Here is a 19896-nt window from a genome sequence, read left to right as displayed (position 1 = left end):
TGAGATTTTTTTTCCAATTAAAAGTAACTTAAGTAATAGCATATTATTTCCTTTAAAATATTTTTGTTTAACTCTTTACATGGTTTGGTCTTTAAATTGGTTTTCTCTCCAAGAAAAACTAGAACAATTATTAATTTATTTATAAATGGCTTAATAGATTTAAATATTTCTTAGTTTTTATGAAGACCAGAAGTTACATAGGAAAGGATATGTGGAAACAAAAGTTGATGAAGACTACAGTAGAAGAGTACTGGATGCAAACAGGAGAAAGAACAAGCTAGATAAGTTGAGAGAGAAAGAAATAGAGAGACAGAAAGAAATAGAGAGACAGAAAAACTTAAAAGATATCAATGATGTTTTGTTGTCACATGACTCCATGACAGAAGAGAGTTCAGAGAGTTCAGAGTTCAGAGAGACAGAAGAGAATTCAGCAGTGAGGAAGAAAAGTCAAGCGAGGACTGTGAAATCAGCGAGGAAGATGATTTCCTGGGTAACGGTCGGAAACGCAGGTATAGTATTATTTTAATAACATAGTTGTAATTTTCACAAGCTAAAGCTGTTTTATGGAAAAGTATATAATTATAAATAGGTAGAAAAATATTATAAAATGATATCTAGGTACAATTCTGGAGATACGATAAATCTAGCAGTGAATGTTGAAAAGCTCATTGAATGTACTGCTGTTCCAGCAACAAGGTTGAATGTTGGTGTACGACCTCATCTGGCAATTTTAAGTGAAGCATTTAAAGCTGGAGGTATAGAAATTAATGATATACCGCTTTCAAGAAGCACACTTCATAGAAAAAAGTTCAAATATGTAGAACTTGAAGAAGACTCGGAGTGGATTTCGATATCTAATCATCTTAAAGGCTGACGGCTTATTCTTCATTTTGATACCAAACTGTTGGAACAAATTACCACTGGGTTTAACATTATCCAAAAAATTGAGCGACTTGCAGTCTCAGTGAGTTCCCCGGATGACGATACCATGGAAGACCATCTTTTAGGTGTTGTTCAATGTCCCTCTTCAAAGGGAGTTGACCAAGCAGAACAAGTGCACAATCTTTTAGAATATTACGGATGTACAGAGCAGATCATTGGTATATGCTGTGATACAACTGCAAGCAATACAGGCGGAGTAAATGGAGCAGTCCAAATTCTTACAGATATTTTGAAATTACCAATTTTGTGGATAATGTGTAGGAGACACATATATGAAGTACATGTATCTCACTATATGGCTGCCCTTACTGGTGAGAAAACTAAAGGTCCAAGAAGAGCTCTTTATGTCAAGCTAAAGAACAAGTGGCCTGAAATCTGTGAGAAAGTGAATGAAGTGAAAAATTTATGTAAATTGGACTGGCAAAGAGATGATCTGAAGATTGGCTCTGTTCTTCGCACTGTTGCAGAGGAAGCTAAGACATTTTTGACTAATGCAACTACTGATATAGTGTTTTCAAGGAATGATTATGGTATAGTTTGTAAGCTTGCCTCCTTCTTCCTTGGAGTGGAAGTACAAGATTTTAAGTTCCATCAACCTGGCGCCTGCCATGAGGCAAGGTTTTTAGCAGATGCGATCTACATCCTGACTCTTTATATGACTAAAGATATCAGTAATATCTTGACAGAAAAAGAAGTGCTGCAGTTAAAGGATGCAAGTTTGTTCATTGCAATTTGCTATGTTCCATGGTTTTTAAAACGTTTTTTAGGATTTCTGGCTCCCTACAATGGTTTGAAAGCTATCCAGACAGCCTATGCATTGAGAAAAGTTAGTAAGAATATTGGAAATGCTTTGCTTCTCAGCATGGGACGCCATACGTGGTACTTAACTCCGCAACTCTGTGTTTTGTCCTTTGGGGATAAAGAAGTTCCTTCTGAAACAAAGCTAAGAATGCTGTTAGCTCTGATTGAGTTTGAAGAGCCAAATGAATTTCAGCGTTGTAAACCATCAAATGTACAAATTGGAGAGACCACAGAGCTACCTGAGTTGACTTCCGAGCAAAGCTACCTTCTCTTCAAACATTTTAAAATATCAAGAGCAAGTATAAAAGAATGGCTTAATAATAGTCTTAATACTATAGATGTTTTTAACCATCCTCAGTTGCTAGATTTTAGTGCATGGATCAAAAACATATCTGTTGTAAATAATGGTGCAGAAAGAAACATTAAGCTCATTAAAGATTTTCTTTCAGCTACTAGAGATGAAGATCACCTTCAAAATGTACTTTTTGTAGTTAAAAAGTCTAGAAAAAACTTGACTAAGACTATGACTAAAAAGGAGCTTGGGAACTGTTCAAAAAGTTGTATTTTTTGAGAAATGTTTCACCGCAATAAAATCTTAAATTTGCTAATAAATATTAGTTTTCATGTATTTTTTTTTGTATTTTCATATTTATAAATATAATCTATCAAGTTAAATAGTAGAAAACAATTGGAAATGATTTATACGCATCTAATTATTTTGTTTTGATTTTCTAAAATGTGTTTTCTATTAATGTTAAGCTAGCTTAATATTAAAACAGTAAAACTCAGATTTTACATCTAGCACTTCCTGTCAAAATAAAACCGTCAAATTTTTTTTAGTACTTATTTAGGTCACATAGAATGGGAATCAGTAGAGAGCTTTTTTTTTTTTTTTTTGGGACACCCTAATATATATATATATATTGCTTCTTTTAGTTTTCTTATCTGTTAAAAAGTTTGATTTTATCTATTATTGGATATAATTTGTTTTAGAAAATAAAGGGTTGAGAAATACTTACTAGCTTTTAGCTAAATGCTATATTTTAAATAAAATATTGCTACTTAGAGTTTCATCTGTTATCACAATCAGTAAGCAGGTAGTAAAAAGTTAATTTTTCTAGCTAGTATAGCAAAATATAGGTAGCAAAATTAACTTTTTACTACTTGCCTCACACCCTGTAAATATCCATGGCTAACATCACCCGAAAGGACCGAACAAATCCTTTTAGATGGGCATTATATAGACATAGTGTGAACATTTAGAGCTGTTTTTGAAATCTTTTAACTACGTCCAAGCCATTTTTTTCATTTTTAAGTTATATAGTGAAAATAACCAAAATCCAAGATTTTCCAAAAAAATAAACAGCTCAAAAATCATAAATTACAGTGATTTTTTTAAGTTGTAGGTATATAGAGATCATAATAAAATAATTTTAAGTCATTTCAAACATCCAAAAGTTTGTCAGAGCCATTTTTCTCATTTTAACGTTCTATGGTAAAATAACCACAAAGTGTAAAATTCCATAAAGTATATTTTCACAACTTGCTTGGTCTGGACAATATTTATGATAAAAAATAAACAGATTCTTACATATTGCAAATTTGAGACTAGAATTAAAAGCTTTCTTTAAAAAATGCATAATCCAAAAACAGTTTTTAAATTTCTCAAAAAATTCTAAAATTTACAATTTCTAATTTTTTTTAGTCCAAAACATATATTTCTGAAAAAGTTGAGTTTGTAGGTGTTGTTTGTTACAGATGCTTGCTGTTATAGTCAACAACACAATTGAAGAGTTGTTTTCCATATTCTGGATGAGTTGGGATGCGCTTGTACCGCTCCCAGTGAACCTTGAACCTTGAATGCATTGCTTCGGTTGCTTGTTCGCTGAAGATTCCGAGGGAGGTTTGATGTTTTTCTACAAATTCAGAAACATGGTAGAAAACAGCATGGACCTTAGGTGTCACCGATATTGGCAAGAATAGGAAAGAAGTTTTAAACTTCTGAATCGTTTCTTTATAATTTTCTTGCAGAGTTGTTCCAAAGCATGAAGTGACAACTTCTTTGAAATGTCTTAGAGTTTCAATGAAACCAAATGCTTGATAGGCACAAGCTTTTTCTGCCATTCTTTGGAGAATGTCAAGGTTTTGCAAAAGCTAATGACATTCATTGCCAGCAAAGTGTCCGCCATGGTATGGCTGGAGCTGAATGTGCAGCAAAGTTGGCCATTCTTTGGCACCAGGCCATAACTCAAAAAGATTCTTGAAAAGATGATTGACAATTCCAAGAAGAAGATGGAGTTCCATTGGTGGAATCACATCCAAAATGAGTGTCGAGTCATCCATTTTAATCAGTGGTGGATGGATTACATTGTCAAAATCTTTTGCTGATTTTGTATCCGATCCAGCTGCAACATAGGCTTCAAATCTCTCCTTGATTGATCCGAAACTTCTGGATGTTCCACATTCTGAGAGATTGTCAGAATCAATGTTGCACCAGCAACAAGGGTGTTTGCTTGAATGGGATTGAATTCCGCAAATGATGTTAGCCATCTTGAGATCGCATGAAATGCAGAAAGAAACATCATTTAATTGAATGATGTTCATCATCAATTTGACATTCTCATATGTTTCAGAAACATTTTCAGCGATGGCAACTATGAGCTGCCGTTTGACACCTGTGTCTCGGGCAGATGAGCTTGTCAGCAAGCGAAGACTTTTTTGTTGAGGACTTCTTGTTTCATCATCTTCATCAGTTACCTTGATAACTGCTAAACTCATTTTCAAGAACGATCCTCCTCCATCAATGCCAAGCTTGACAAAATGATTGGAGCCGTATTCCCTTGACAACAACACCTTGTTGGTTAAGTCCTCAAGATTTTTGCAGTGAATGATTGTTCTCTTCTCTTCAGCTTTTCCTTTTTCTGCTGAAATGTTGACAACTGATAGTTAAAAGAAATCATTCAACGATTTTCCTACAGCAGCAAACTTTTGCTGGAAAAATGGCTCAACTAGTCGAGTTTCTGTTGCTTTGTTAAGTGTTGAGGCAAGTTGTCGCATTCCCGTGTTGGATAGTCCTGTGTTCAACTGAACATTTAACAAGCTTTGCATTGTAAGTGTTGAATTGGTTGATTTGCGTGCAGATGCTGGGCCTAAAAAGCAAATGAAATAAATTTAACAACTTTTTGTTACTTGTGAATGATTACAACAACAATAGTTATGAGTAAAAGTGATTCCCACAGAAGTTTATTATTACCTGGTGTTAATGGAAATAACTGCCCTCCTCTTGCTTGACTCAGGCAGATGCAATTTGCTCAGGCTTGATGATGGCAGATGCAATTTGCTCAGCGCCAACAGGATCTGACTGGACCAATGCTTGCAAGTTTTGGTGTCTTGTTCCGATTGTGCATGAATGTCTGAAACCTCTTGCAAGAATGGACAAACATTGTGCGCATCTTTTCTCTGATGACTGTAAGCGGGACTTTGGTGAAGGGCCAGGCTTAGAAGATTCACCTTGGTCAAGGTTTCTGTTCTGTTCATTTGGTGCCAAGGGATGTTTCTGGTTGAGCTTTAGTTTTGCTATTTGGCAAATGAGGCAGTCACATGGACCAGATGTTCGTGTCAAAGGCTTGACAATGATTGCAGAGAAGTTGTAGATTGCAGGAAGTGAAACACTCATGTCCCCAGCATCTCTTTTTTGCAAGAGAGTTCGGCAAGCATTGCAAATAGCCTGTGGGACTCTTTCATCTGCAAAGTCAATGTCTGTTTTCAACAATTTGTGAATTCTTCCAATGATAAAGTCATTTAACTCTCGGTCTCCTTTCCTCATGCAAAGAAAACAAACAGACTTTCTGCATTCTTCATGTGTTTTTGCTTTATTTGGCATTTTTGATGCTTTATGTCTTCATTTTAAAAAATGATCTTCATTCAACAAGGAAAAATAATTATGAATGTTTTTTATTTCATAAATTTCATGATAATCTTTATGTGTACACAATTTTTTTGTGTACATAATCTTATTGTGTACTTCATGCCGATGGAAGGGGGATGACAGGGAAGGATTTAACCCTTTTTAATTTGAAAAGTTAGTGCATGCATGCGTGCGTGTGTGCATGCGTACATGTACATAAAATCATTGCTGATGCTTAGTCATTACAAAGTAACTAAATTCAAATGAAATTCATTTTTTTTAATTTCCAATAATTATTTGAACTTCTGGGATGTTTGAAATGACTTAAAATTATTTTATTATGATCTCTATATACCTTCAACTTAAAAAAATCACTGTAATTTATGATTTTGAGCTGTTTATTTTTTTGGAAAATCTTGGATTTTGGTTATTTTCACTATATAACTTAAAAATGAAAAAAATGGCTCGTACGTAGTTAAAAGATTTCAAAAACAGCTCTAAATGTTCACACTAGGTCTATATAATGCCCATCTAAAAGGATTTGTTCGGTCCTTTCGGGTGATGTTAGCCATGGATATTTACAGGGTGTGGCCTGATGTTTGCGGAACACGTGAAACTCTGAGTAGCAATATTATAAATATTAACATTTAGCTGATTCCAGTAAAAATAAAAGAGTGCAATTGAAATATTTTTTTAATTTAGAAGCATCTAAATTAAACGTTTAAACCTAGTAATTAATTTAAAACTGTCTCAATTTATTCTTTAAAGTTAATTTTTTGTTAGTGTAGCGCTCAGGTTGATATATATATATATATATATATATATATATATATATATATATATATATATATATATATATATATACACATATATATATATATACACATATATATATATATATATATATATACACACACATATATATATATATATATATATATATATATATATATATATATATATATATATATATATATATATATATATATGTATATATATATATATGTATATATATATATATATATGTGCACACACATGACATTACATACATAACCATTAAATTGGCTAATCCTGAAATAAAAGTAATAAACTCATAACAAAGTTTTAAAATACTTTATTGGCAAACTAATGTCTAATTTAGGGTGAACGTATTAGTCATGCTGTTGGATGTGCATTTGCTGCATGTCTTGCTAAAAAGCAACAACAAAATCAGCAAAATCAAAATTTACAGGTATAATTGTTTTCGAAATATTTGTTTCTCATATTTCAGTTATAAAGTTTTGTAAAATTCTCAACATTTTTTTAAGAGAAACACGTCTACTCGTAAAACATTTGAGAAGAGAACTAATGGTGTTGTTCTCCCTCAACAAAGCGTTGAAACACTTCAAAAACTTAATCAAGAAGAATACAATGGTCGTGTAAACCAAGCTAATCAATCGTTAGAAATTGAAGCTAGGCCATCTGAACCCGTACTAGCTGCTTCTAAGTCTTCGCCTACACCTAAACAGGCTGATCCTTCCTTTGCTCGCCCGCGACCTAGTGTCACTCTTGATACATCTAATTTTACTCGGCATACATCGCTACCATATAGAACAAAAAAGTCTCAAACGGGATCTTCTACTTATCAAGCTCTAACAGAAGATGCTCTTCCTCCACGGTTACCCGTCTCTTCTGATCCATTTTCGTCAGCTTTTACCCCGCAAAGTAACCTACTTGTAACAGTTAATCAGCCACAACCAGTAAATTTAACTAAAGATGCTAACCCGTTTTCGCCACCTAATCAAAATTTCAGAGTTCAGCAGCAGATCAGTAAAAATCCGTTCAATGAAAAGTTTGTATGAATTTTCTATAAAAGTATAAAAAAATGATCTTATGATCAAAATAAAAATTTCGAACACGGTTCGAATTATAAATTGCATTATAATGCAGTTTGCATGGTCAAATTTGCCTATATAAATAAATATAATTAAACGAGTAAATTTAAAATAAGAAACCTTCTGTTTAAACTTTTTATATAAATTTGTGTTACTAAAAATTTTCTACTTTTAATTATTTTTTAATTTTAAGTGTATACGCACCAGGTAAATTTTATTGTTTTATTTTCGCTGAATGCCAAATATACACGTTTAGTTCGTAATTTCAACGTTTTGTTGAATCGGATGCTTAAATTGTTTTGCTTGTCATTAAGAACTAAAAGTGGTTTTAACAATTTGTTTTTGTATGTAGACTATTGTGATTTCACTCTTTTTTTTTTCTTTTTTCTAAGAAAAAAAAATTACTTACATGAATTTAAATTATAATATTTATAATATTTTTTATTATTTGTTATTATACGTTGTATTGACTTGATTGACTGATTTTTATTTATTAGCAAAAACTGTTTTGTACCATTTCGTAAAACTGATTTCTGACAAAATTTGAGATTTTGTCTCAAAATCTTTATGATTAAAGTATTGTAAAGCTTTTTGTACATTTGTTTCATAATTTTAATGTTCTGCATCGCAGTGCTGCACTACCTGATTTGTATAAGCTATTCCATATTAGCCTGGCATTCTGGCACTCTAACCTGGTATTAAAATATTTTTTGATAGCGTTTAATTGTCGTCCGTCGTCAGTATTTTTTAGAAGTTGTTTTTATTTTACTCCCGTTTTTAGTTTCAATTTTTTTTTTAAAGAAACTTGTTTTTATTTTATGTAACTAAATTATTTTTGTTTTGAGTAGATATTTTTTCAGTAATAGCTGTTGTGTAAAAACGTTGTTCTGATTATATAGCATAGTCATTATTACACTTGTGAGAATTAAGAAGGATTTTTAATTATTTTTTAGGATAGTGTACCTACAAAAACTTTCCTCAATGCCCTTTTGCGTTAAAATTACATGAGCAACTGCTTAAAATTTTGCAATTAAACTGCTCCTAAATTTTAACCAAAAAAGTATATCGTATAAATTTCCTTATTATAGAAAGTCTTTAAGGTGGTAGTATACCATTAAAAAAAAAATCTTGCATTTCAACATTTTTTTCAATTTTTAATAGGGCTTAACATATATTATATAATTAAAATAAAAGTAAAAATTTTAAAAAATTAATTATGCGCATAATTATTGATAGACAAAAGCCTAAAAATGAATAACTGGCGACAGGGTTTTTTCAGTAACCGTAAATAAATTTGAACTGAAATTTTGGCTTGTGATCCTTTACTTAAGCAATTTCAACATACACTAAAAGTTTTGAATTTTGCCCAAAACAAGTCAAAATACATGCATTTTAGTCATATTTGGAAGTTTTGGTGTTATTTGAGAACACAAAATCGCTCACAAAAGTAGAACACAATTAGCTGTAAACATAATTCTAGTAGAGGTTGCAAATACATGTGTTACAAACAAGTGTACCAAATTTCAAATTTGCTTTGAGTCAGTTATAAAACAAAAGTTATGTAGATTGCAACCTACAGTTATTTCAAGCTTATCAAATAACGTCTCTAAAAATTGTAGTCCATTGTTAAAGTATAGGACAGCTGATGCTACTCCAACACGTAAGGCAGTTCTTTCAACAAATATATCTTTGGGACACCGCTTCCAAATCAATTGATTCAAGGATTCATTAGGATTTTGTGTTTTACCGTGCAAACATTTTTCTAAAAAAATATCACTTCCAAGATCTATAAATATTGGTTTTATAAAATCTCGAACAGCAGTAGGAATACAAATATTTTCTTTGTATGTTTTTTTCCAGTTACTTTATCAGCCTGGAATTTGCACCAAGAATCCTTAGTGCGCAAACAAAATTGATGGCATGTTTCATTGTCATAACTTTCAGAACAGTGAAAAAGAACAGCTGCTACACTTTTTTTCATTGCATATAAACTACCAATGTTGTGTCTGATTGCTTTGCCATAGTAATTTTGCAATGTGTTAATAACATTTTCTGTCAAACGACCTGCTCCACCTAGTTTTTCACCATGACTTCAAATTTCTTTGCTGCTTTTTTTTAAGTTTCTTAAACGCGTGCCAACTCGTTTTTGAATATGACCAATGCACTCTGCTTTTTTAATTTCTACATTATGTCCATAAGGTTTAGCAGCAACAACACTGGTATAAGAACTACTATCTCCGTCACCAAGATATGTGGTATACCTTAAATTGTTTTTCTTTTCAGAACGATGAAAAAGTTTTAAAACGCCACTTGATTCCATAGCCGATGATGATCCAGTATGACTAATTTTACACTTTTGGTAATGTGATGACTGATACTTTTCATATTCAACTGGGTACGTGTATTTTTTTAACTTCCATACTGAACATAATTTACATGTTTTTGTTTCTATTTGAAAGTCAATACATTTACCACTTTCAAATAAAATTGCAGAAACAACTCCGTTATTTGAAGTAAAACTACGCTTTTGCCATGAACCATCAAAGCTACACAAAATGTCTCTTAAGGTGGTAGGCCTATGAAAAACTTTTTTCAAGCACCATAGTTATATTTACAACAAAACTAAGCAGTTGTTAACAATAATTAAAAAACTAAACATAAAATCAAAAAAATATATAAAAAAGTGCCTCGCTTGCCTCGAAATTTTATTAAAATGTGTGAAAAAAACGAAAACTTTGAAACACAATTTCTCAAAAATGACAATAAATCAAAACTCCAAATTTGGTATGGTAGTTCTACATATGTATAAAATTTATTTGTCATAGAGTTTTTAAATATGCCTCCCTAGTTCAGATTATATTGACTTTTAAACTTGAATATATATTTTTATGAAAAAACTCTGGCAGATAAAACAACATTGTAGCGCCCCAAAATAAGAAATTTTAAAAATCATATGACAAATGAATTCTTTATCTATGAAGGACATATCCTAAAAATTTCAGCTTAATTGCTGAATTTAAACTGGAGATATCATGTTTTAAAATTTAAAAAAAAACTTAAAATCTCAAATGAGAAAAATCAAGTCAAAAATTAAAAATCAAAATTTATGTCTATAAACACTCCTTAGAGCTATATGAATCTGTTTTTTCAGTATTTAAGTATCCCTTATGAAGAAATCTAAGTTTTTTCTTTGCTTTTTGCATATTGAAGTTGATTTACGACTCTTGTTTACAATTCTCTTTTGGTCCTTTTTGTTTCCATTGCAGTAAAACCTATACCGATTTCACGAAAACCAATTACTGCTCTTGCATTTGCTTCGTAGATCTTAGAACCTTGACCATGGTTTTGTTTAATACATTCTTTTGATGTATAAACATATTTATACCATTTGCATGACTCGCATAAAAGTTCTAAATTATGGGCAAATCCCTTTCTCTTCTTTCTGTTATCACTGACAGTTATTTTTTTATGGCCACATTCAGGACATACTAACAAAGGTTAAAATAAACTCTTAAGTATAGAGAAATTAATAAATAAAAAGTAATCATTTTCCTGTCTTATTACTTCACTATTGGTATTTGATCTATAACTAGCCTCTTTTTACTTTAGCTAGATGTAACTTTTTCTGGTGAAATATTTGAAAGATTTATTCTTGAATATTTGTTTACAGGAGACTTCTTCTTTCTTTTTCGTGAAAAATTTTGCTTGTTGCTTTTTCCAGAAGACATTCCAATTATACACAAGTACAACTTGTTTGATTTAAATCAAGAGTTGAAAGATACATAAATAATGATTTTATACCACAACCAATATTAAACAGTTTAATATGACAATTAATATAAGAAAATGTGACTCAAAAGCATGACCAAAAACAATGCAGATCAATATTATATTGGAAAAAAGAAGCTTTACAAGATTTGTCATTTTGACCATCTAATTTGAGTAAAATAAGGTCTCAATTTTTCGTTGCTATGGCGTTGCTAAGGCAAATAAATAAACTAGCTAATAAAATATGTTATTTTTAACACTTTTAGTTTGATCAAACATAGACAAGTCATATATCAGCAGATAGAGGATTAATTTTTATATAAAAACAATAAATTACCTATTTTTTCAATTTTTCATCAAAAATCTCTATTTTTCATAGGTCTACCACCTTAATTTTTTAATTGCAGGGATTAATTCATCAGCAGCATTTTTCATGTTCTGGTCAACTAAATTTTGATAAACATCTAACAGGCTATGTAAAGTTTTATTGTAGCTTTTTTTGTTCATAGGTGGCTTCATATTTATTATTCCACAAAATTTATCTAATGATGATAACCCTTTACCCATTTCACGAAAACCCACAATGACACGTGACAATGACATTAATATCAAATGGTTTTTGTCCACTACATTTGATTTTACTAGGTTCTTGTTGTTCGATTAAATTTTTTTTACAAAATGTAGCAGATGAAAAAAACTCAGTTTTCCAATTGCAACTGTGACAACATATTTTTAAACCAATACTTAAACCATACTTTTTTGAGGAATCAAACATTAAATAAACATTATCTTCACACAAATTCGGGCATTTCAGTAGCGATATAACGTTTTCCAACAGACCAAAGTTCATGACAAAGTTAAAATCTGAACTTTGAAAATCTTGAAAATCTATATCAGCAATATTTAATTTTTTTGAAGAAGCAGAATGTGTGGCAGATTCAACAAAAGATAAAGTTTTCGTTTCTGAAGAAGGAATCTTTGTATATCTGTTTCCACGAAATTTTGCTTTTTTATTATTATATATTTTATTTGATAATTGTTTTCTCTTTGATCCACCCATATTATTTTTATTTTAAAAAGATAAAAGATTTACTATAGCATAAATAATAAAGTTTTGAATGCAGCTTGAACCAAGAAGCGAATTACGTCAATTCAGCCATCATACTAAACTAATTAACAAGAAGTCGTTGCAGTCTACAACTTTGCACTTAAAAGAGTTGACAAAGTAAGTATTTTATGGCTTTTTTATGGTTTAACTTGTTTCTAAAGCGCATAACAACGAAATAAACAAAGCGTTGCTATGGGGGAAAATAAAAAACATTTTATACCGATACATTATAAACAAGTTTTGACATGTAAAGCTTTTTTTATTTAATTAAATCAACTCAAAATTCGAAATCTGCGATGATTATATTGGTTAAATAATAAAAGTAAAAAAAAAATATTTTTTTCACTTTTATTGGTGTACTACCACCTTAAGGTCAGTTACAACTTCACTATTTTTTTAATTCAGATTTTTGTCAGCTTATATAGAAAAATTTGCCGCAGCTTAAAAAATCCTGAGGTTTGAAGTGATGACTATTTTTCAGTAAAGTTTTTTTATTCTTAAAATGCTCAAGAGAATTATGAGCATAACTCGTGCTTATTAAAATATAAATTGATGAATCTTTTTTATTGTCAAATAGATGTAATCGCAGTAAGACGAAGTAATGAGGCAGCCTAGACAGTAGGGCGGAGTGAAATTTTGTTCTTTAAATTTATTTAGTAAGGGTGTCCAAAAGTTGTGCCCTCAGAAATATTTTTAAAAAGTTTAAATGTGCTAGGAAAATATATAGTGCCCAAAGACCTTTAAAAATCTAATGGGTCTCTAATATTATAAGAATGTTTTTTAAAAGTATGTCATGTTAGATCTCAAAAGAAGTGAAATCAAAAATTTTTTAAAAAACTTCAGATTCTACTTTAGATTTTACTTCATTAAAAAAAAAATCTTTTTTAACCATAAGGTCCGATTTTACAAGTTATTTAAATATATATTTTAGAAAATAAGTAAAGTAAAACCGGGTCAAACCGCACACCGTATTATTCCGCACACTTATCGAAATTTGTCAAATAAAAACTGAACGGTATGGCTATGAAAAAAAGTAGATTCAAATACAGAACAATCTCCTCTATTCGAATTGATAAAATTATGTGTTGATTGAACTTCATTTTTTCCTTTTTTTATACAACTTTAACTGGGAGTAAAAAAATTTAACATATTTTTTTATCGTTGCGAACAAAATAGTGTTTGATCCGAAACTAATATAGAAATAATTTTAGCACTATCTTGCTGGAAATTTAATTTTAATTCTGATAGTTTCATTTTTATGCAGCTAGAACAAAAAGTTGAAAAAAAACTTTTTTTCTGATAAAACTGCACACTCGATTCATTAATTAGTTTAGTTTTTCGCTAGTGACTAAGCGCCTGTCTATATCTAATTAACTTAGTGTTAATTCCGGTTTAATTAAAAATGAACTATAATGTTATTTGTTTGTTTCTCAATATAATCATCACTTAATTCAATTTAACTCACTCACTTTAAAATGTCAACTAAAAAAACAAAAGCATACAAGGAAGACGATATACTAGCCGCATTAACTGACATGAAAGTAAATAAAACATCACTGAGAAAAGCTACATTCAAACATGGCGTTCCAGTCTCAACGCTTAAAGATCACAAAAATAAAAACAACAAAGGCTTCCATGGCTCAGGTACAACAACGGTACTCTCAAATGAAACAGAAAAATTAATGGTGCATACGTTCAAATTACTTGGTGACTGGCGTTATGGTTTAACCCGAAATGAAATCCTAGAATTTGTATGTGGCTGCCATAAACGCGAAGATCAATTGCACTTATTCAAAAATGGCAAGCCTGGTAAAGAGACTGGTTGTATGCTTTTATGAAAAGATGTTCTAAAGAAATTTCAACAAGAAAAGCGGATAACTTAGCATCTAAAAGAGCCGCTTCTTGTAACCCAGAAATAATTGATTGTTATTTTGAATGGGTCGCCAAGAAATATTAACAGACTGATACAACTTCTGGGTCGAATATTTGGAATTATGATGAAACAGTTTTTTTGGGGGAACAAGGCAAAGCATTCGTAGTGTGTCGAAAAGAGACAAGACGTGCATTCAAACTTATTAGCAACAATGAAAAAATTCATTGTACTGTAAACAATTGCTGCAACGCTGAAGGGCATTTTGCACCAACATTTGTAATATACAAAGCCAAAAGAAACTTTCGTCCTGACTTGGCAAGAGGTGGTCCAGTTGGCACTACCCAGCCAGCAAACAACGTTGATATAACATTGAACTAACGTTGAAACCTAACGTTGAATTTACGTTGATTCAACGTTTAGAATGAAAGTTTTTTTCAACATTGATTTATTAAGGTTAAATCAACGTTAGGTTTTACGCTATACCAACGTTGATTCGACGCAAAAAAACGTTACGATAACATTGAATTTACGTTGAAACAACGTTTAGAATGACAGTTTTTTTAACGTTGATTTTCAACATTAAACCGACTGCTTAAAACCTTTTGTAATCACAGAAACCGTTGATAAAAACTGTGATCATCATCAAAACGTACTACAGGTAAAAGGACCTTAGAATGCAATGGGACCTCAGAATGTCAGGTTTGAATTAAACCAACATAGAACTCGATTCTTTTAATTAAATTCTAAAAGCGTCGAATAATCTGATTAAAGAATATGTTAAGTCATAAATACAAAAATATTACATATAATCCTTACAAAATAATCTAAATTACGAAGACGTTGAAAATAGTCTATAAGCAATAAACTTATTTTTTTTAATTAATTTTAAATATTTCAATCCCTTCTGAAAATAAGTTTGCAGAACCTTATCAGAAATGTTGCCTTATGACTCCAAAAACAGTGCTAAAAAGATGGGTGCGCAGAATAAATCCAATTTTCTTAAAATCGCTTTTTTAAATACCTAGCATTTTGAGGTGCTGCACCTAACGTTTTGAGGTACCAAATCAAAAACCATATAACAAACTTAAGTTATTACTTTTTATCATTTTTTTTTATAACATCAACTAACTTAAAAAAATGTAATGAACAAAAAATATAAAAATAAGATCCAGGTAAACTTTAATTCAAAAAGAGGCGAATAGAGAACGCTAGGTTGTATTCTAGATAAAATCAGTTATAGGAATGAAGTTTTCAATGTTATTTTCATCAGACTTAAACTGAAGGCATTTGTGGATCCTATTTCACAAAAGGATTGATCATATTCAGTCTTAAGCCTGTTTTACACAGCTCACCTTGTAAAAACTTATCTTCCTGCATCCACTTAACACTAAGTCCTCCGCTTGATATGCCAACTTTTTTACATGCATTTATGATTTCTTAAGATTTGGCACATTGCTATATCTCCTCCAAAGGAAACAAAAGGATGTATAGTTACGCATTCTCTATTTTCTCTTATCATCTTTTGACAACTTTCCCATCTTCCAGCATACACTAAACCATTTGGAGTATCATCAACTCCATAGTTTATAAACTAGGGGTTTTCATCATGATTGTAAATTCCAGTGGTATCTATATATCCCTGCCATACACCTGTTTCTAATTGATTTGCATCAATGAAAATATTACATTCTATAAGTTCTTCAGCTAATTTGCTGAGGTGTTTACACGCCATTGCTTTTGTGCAGTTATGGGCACGATTTATGGATACAGTTCCTTGTCTCTTTTTGGTTATGTACTTTTGATATTTTGCATCCCAACGCTTTCAAAAAGACTTGATAAGCTTCTTTATTTGGAGTGCTCGTTGAGCATTTGGTGATAGCTTAGTGATCAACATCCACAAAGGTTTCTACAGGCTTGCTTTCTTACTTTCAAAACATTCAACAGTATCCTTGTCAACTCCGACTTGTTCAAACCTTGGAGGCACCTAAATATATTATTGAAATAATAATACAAGAAAACTAAATAGTATAAGTTTAGTTTTCTTAATGAACAATATTTAAAAACTAGGATTTTATTACAGTTTAAAACAGTTTATAAAAAAAATGTTTCATTTCTCAATTATGTGTAGATTTTGCCTATTCTTGTTTCTTATATAACAGACTAACGACTCTTCTTCATCTTTTGTAAAAATTGAACAATATCTTATCTTCTCGTTTCCCGTTACAATGACACCATCAATTCGTTTATTAATTGTTCTAAGATCTTTAATTAGTGGAAATTTTCCTGAATTGATTGCGGCCCAACCACGTTTATTGTTGATTCGGCACCACTCAACAGCTTACTTTTCATCATTATGACATCTCTTAGAACATTGCATCTTGATTTGCTTGATGGTTTAATTTTAAAGGACTTTCCCATTTCTTATTTATTCTTTACTGAAAGGAATATCAAAACACACTTTTGTACTTGCGCTTTACTTTAGTAAACGCACTTTAGTTTAACTCATTTATTTTTTCAAAAGCAAACAAAGAAAACAGTGTTTTGAATGAGGTTTCGTGACGAAACTATAAGCAGATTATTCATTTCATAACGTCGAAATGAAATTAAATGCAAATAACTTTTCTATTTTTTTAATTAACTTTCATTTTCCTTGCGTTCTGAGGTACTTTAACCTAACATTGTGTGGTGGAATGTAAAAAGTATAAAAGATAAGTGAACGTATAAAACGTATAAAAGATAAGTGAAAGTACAAAAGATAAGTGAAACATTTAAAAATATATTCAGCATGGAAAATAAATAATTTACGCAGAAATTCATGATTCCCTAAACAATATTGGCAACAATACTACCTACTATTCAACCTGACATTCTGAAGTCCCTAATGAAAAAAAAGTCCTAAATATTTATCTAAAGACGTGGAAACTATAGTATAAAATTATTAAAACATTTTGGCAATCTAGCCGGAGTATTACTTTAACTCATAAAAGTAAAAACAAAGTATATGCTCAAATATTTAAAGCTTAGCAGGATCTTAAAAAACACATAACATTCTGAGATCCCTTTACCTGTATGCATGTCCAATAGTGTTGTTGTACATCTCTATTATATTATCAAGGTATATTATGGATATTAATTCTACTTATAGAGTATACTTAGACTACTTAGAACTTTCTCAATTTAGTTTAGTTAAAATATATTTTAATATATATACTATATATATATTTTAATATATATACTATAGTATGATTAAAGAAAGAGATAAAACTTGTTTTATTAAAAAATATATTTAAATGTTACATATATTTACATATAATTGAATAAAATCTACACAAATTTTTTCTCTTTTGCATCACCTTTTTGAAATGGAGCATATTTTAGAAAGTTAACCGAGGTTTCTTTTGCTCCGTTGAATACAATAGCTGTAAACAAAAAAAATATTTAAAAAAATCAGAAAGGGAAGATTTGAAAAAAAACATGATGAATGGAAAAGTGTTACAACTTTTAAAGGTATACCTTTTACAACGCCATATATATTAGTGTTCATAAATATATTTTTCAATCTTTGCCCTTCATATCCATGGAGGCCTTAAAATTTTTCAAAAATATTCTGAATTTTTAAAGACAGGGCCGTCCTGAAGTGGTCTCTCATAAGAAAAAAAAAAAAAAAAAGGGGGGTGGGGTGGTGTTGTATGTATTTTTTGCCAACTAAGACAAACAAAATAAATAAGGTCCTCAATATTTGCAATATTTGCCAACTATAGTTCCAAACTTGCTAAATGTACCAACTCAAATGCTTATATGACAGCATTGGGGGGTGGGACACCCCCTACACCCCCCGTTCGGGATGGCCCTGCTGTTAGATGATTATTAATAACTTTTTCAAATATTTAATTTAAATGAAACAACCTTTTTTCAAAATAAACTGGTAATCAAAATATTAAATTTTTCTAACATTGAAAAGTAATTATCAGAGTGGCCACATAAAATTTTTATCGGAAATATAGGATTTTAGAGGAGATTTTGCATCTAATTTAGAGGATTTTTTTCGTTTTTATTTAGGTTTAACGTCCATGTTTTTACACTTATGGGGCTTGGACAGGGGTCAATAATGTCATTTTTTATGTTAAATAGCATACATTTGCTAAAGCAATTTTTACAATCCCTTGCACTTTCAGGTGTTAACCACTTTTGCAGACCAAGAATGGGTATTTTGAATATTATACTTCCATCAAGAAATAAAAAAGAAGAGTTTTGTAGTTGTGAATTCAAATTTTTCACAATCCTGTTTGCTTTCTGTGGAATTGAAATAGTTATATGAATAGTTATATATTTTGTATCAACACAATAACTCTTCTTACTACATTATTTAAAAAATAATAATTGTAATATATAGATGTAATACCTGAAAAGAATTTAGTTTTTTTTTGTGGAAACTTAAGCCAAACTTAAGCCATCTCGGCATTTTAGTGCTGTCAATTCTTTGGTACCTAGATGCCAATAAATAGTTTTATCACTAATCCAATTAGATGGAATTACACCTTCTTCTCCTTGAAATTTTCATTTGAAACAGCTCCACATATTTGATTCTGAAAATATTATATGAACTAATAATAAGATAAAGAAACCATAATATAAGTGTACTAACAGGCCTAGTTAAACTAGCTAAATCTTGACATTTTATAACCATGATACTTGCTAAACAATAATATTAGTAGACATTATTAGCAAAGATAAGATTTTCTTTTTTTTTATAAATTTATTATTTTAAATTTATTTTTAATAATATATTTATTATTCTATTATTCCGCAGAGTTCTGAAAATATTATGTTCAAATAATTCAAGGCATCAAAGGAAAACAATGAAAGAATCCCAGATTGCTAAAACATAAATATCTACATAAGAGTAATACGGAATATTGAACAAAAATAGATAATATTCATTAATAATGTAAAATATAATAGTATAATATAAGGTATATTATAAAATATCACAAAACTCTCAATTTCATCTTAGGAGGAGCTTGTAAACCTGGTCTGGTAATTTTCTAGTAGTATAACAAGAAAAAAATAATCAGTCCTGATCTGAATAACAAGTTAACACCAGGAATGACATCTGGTTGTAAAAATTGTCTAACCTTGCTCATAATGTATTATAATCATATTAATGAAAATGAAACTGTGGATATCAAACATTAATTGCCCTTAAACCATTGAAATTATACAACTAAATAAGAAGCTATTGTTCTAATATATAGTTATAAGTTTTTATATGTTTTGACATAAAGCTGTAGACATAAAAATAAAAAAAGTTCTGAAACTAAAGGATATAATATTTAATAAAATACTTATAAAAATTCACCCATGATGATTGTGTTTTTTTTGCCATCTAATATATTGTCCTCTTCATCAAATTCAGCTACTGACGAAATAAACCTTATTTGGATTATAAATTCACTATTATAAGCAGGCTTGATCACTGTGTTTTGGCTTCAAAGCTCATTTCTTATATCAGTAAGTAAATATAACACTCTCTTTTGAAATTCTATAAATTAAAATAGTTTCACAAAACAACTTTTGTTGAGTATTTTTACAAACGCAATAAATTTAAATATAAATTCACTAA

The 19896-nt window shown here is 30.3% G+C and overlaps 1 protein-coding gene across 1 annotated transcript in view; it reads left to right on the top strand.

Moving 5' to 3' along the window:
* Nucleotides 1–8404, top strand: part of LOC100197543 (protein numb homolog) — a 25102-nt gene extending 16698 nt beyond the window's left edge. The window contains exons 5-6 of the mRNA XM_065799185.1: nt 6792–6881; nt 6958–8404. Of these exons, the coding sequence (XP_065655257.1) occupies nt 6792–6881; nt 6958–7491 (624 nt within the window). The 3' untranslated portion in view covers nt 7492–8404. The remainder of the gene's footprint in view (nt 1–6791; nt 6882–6957) is intronic.
* The last annotated feature ends 11492 nt before the right edge of the window (nt 8405–19896 follow it).

This window comes from Hydra vulgaris, chromosome 06 (genome assembly GCF_038396675.1).
Source record: "Hydra vulgaris chromosome 06, alternate assembly HydraT2T_AEP".
NCBI classification, from domain to species: domain Eukaryota; kingdom Metazoa; phylum Cnidaria; class Hydrozoa; order Anthoathecata; family Hydridae; genus Hydra; species Hydra vulgaris.
Note: the sequence above shows the minus strand (reverse complement) of the source record. Positions and strands in the feature narration are given on the sequence as shown.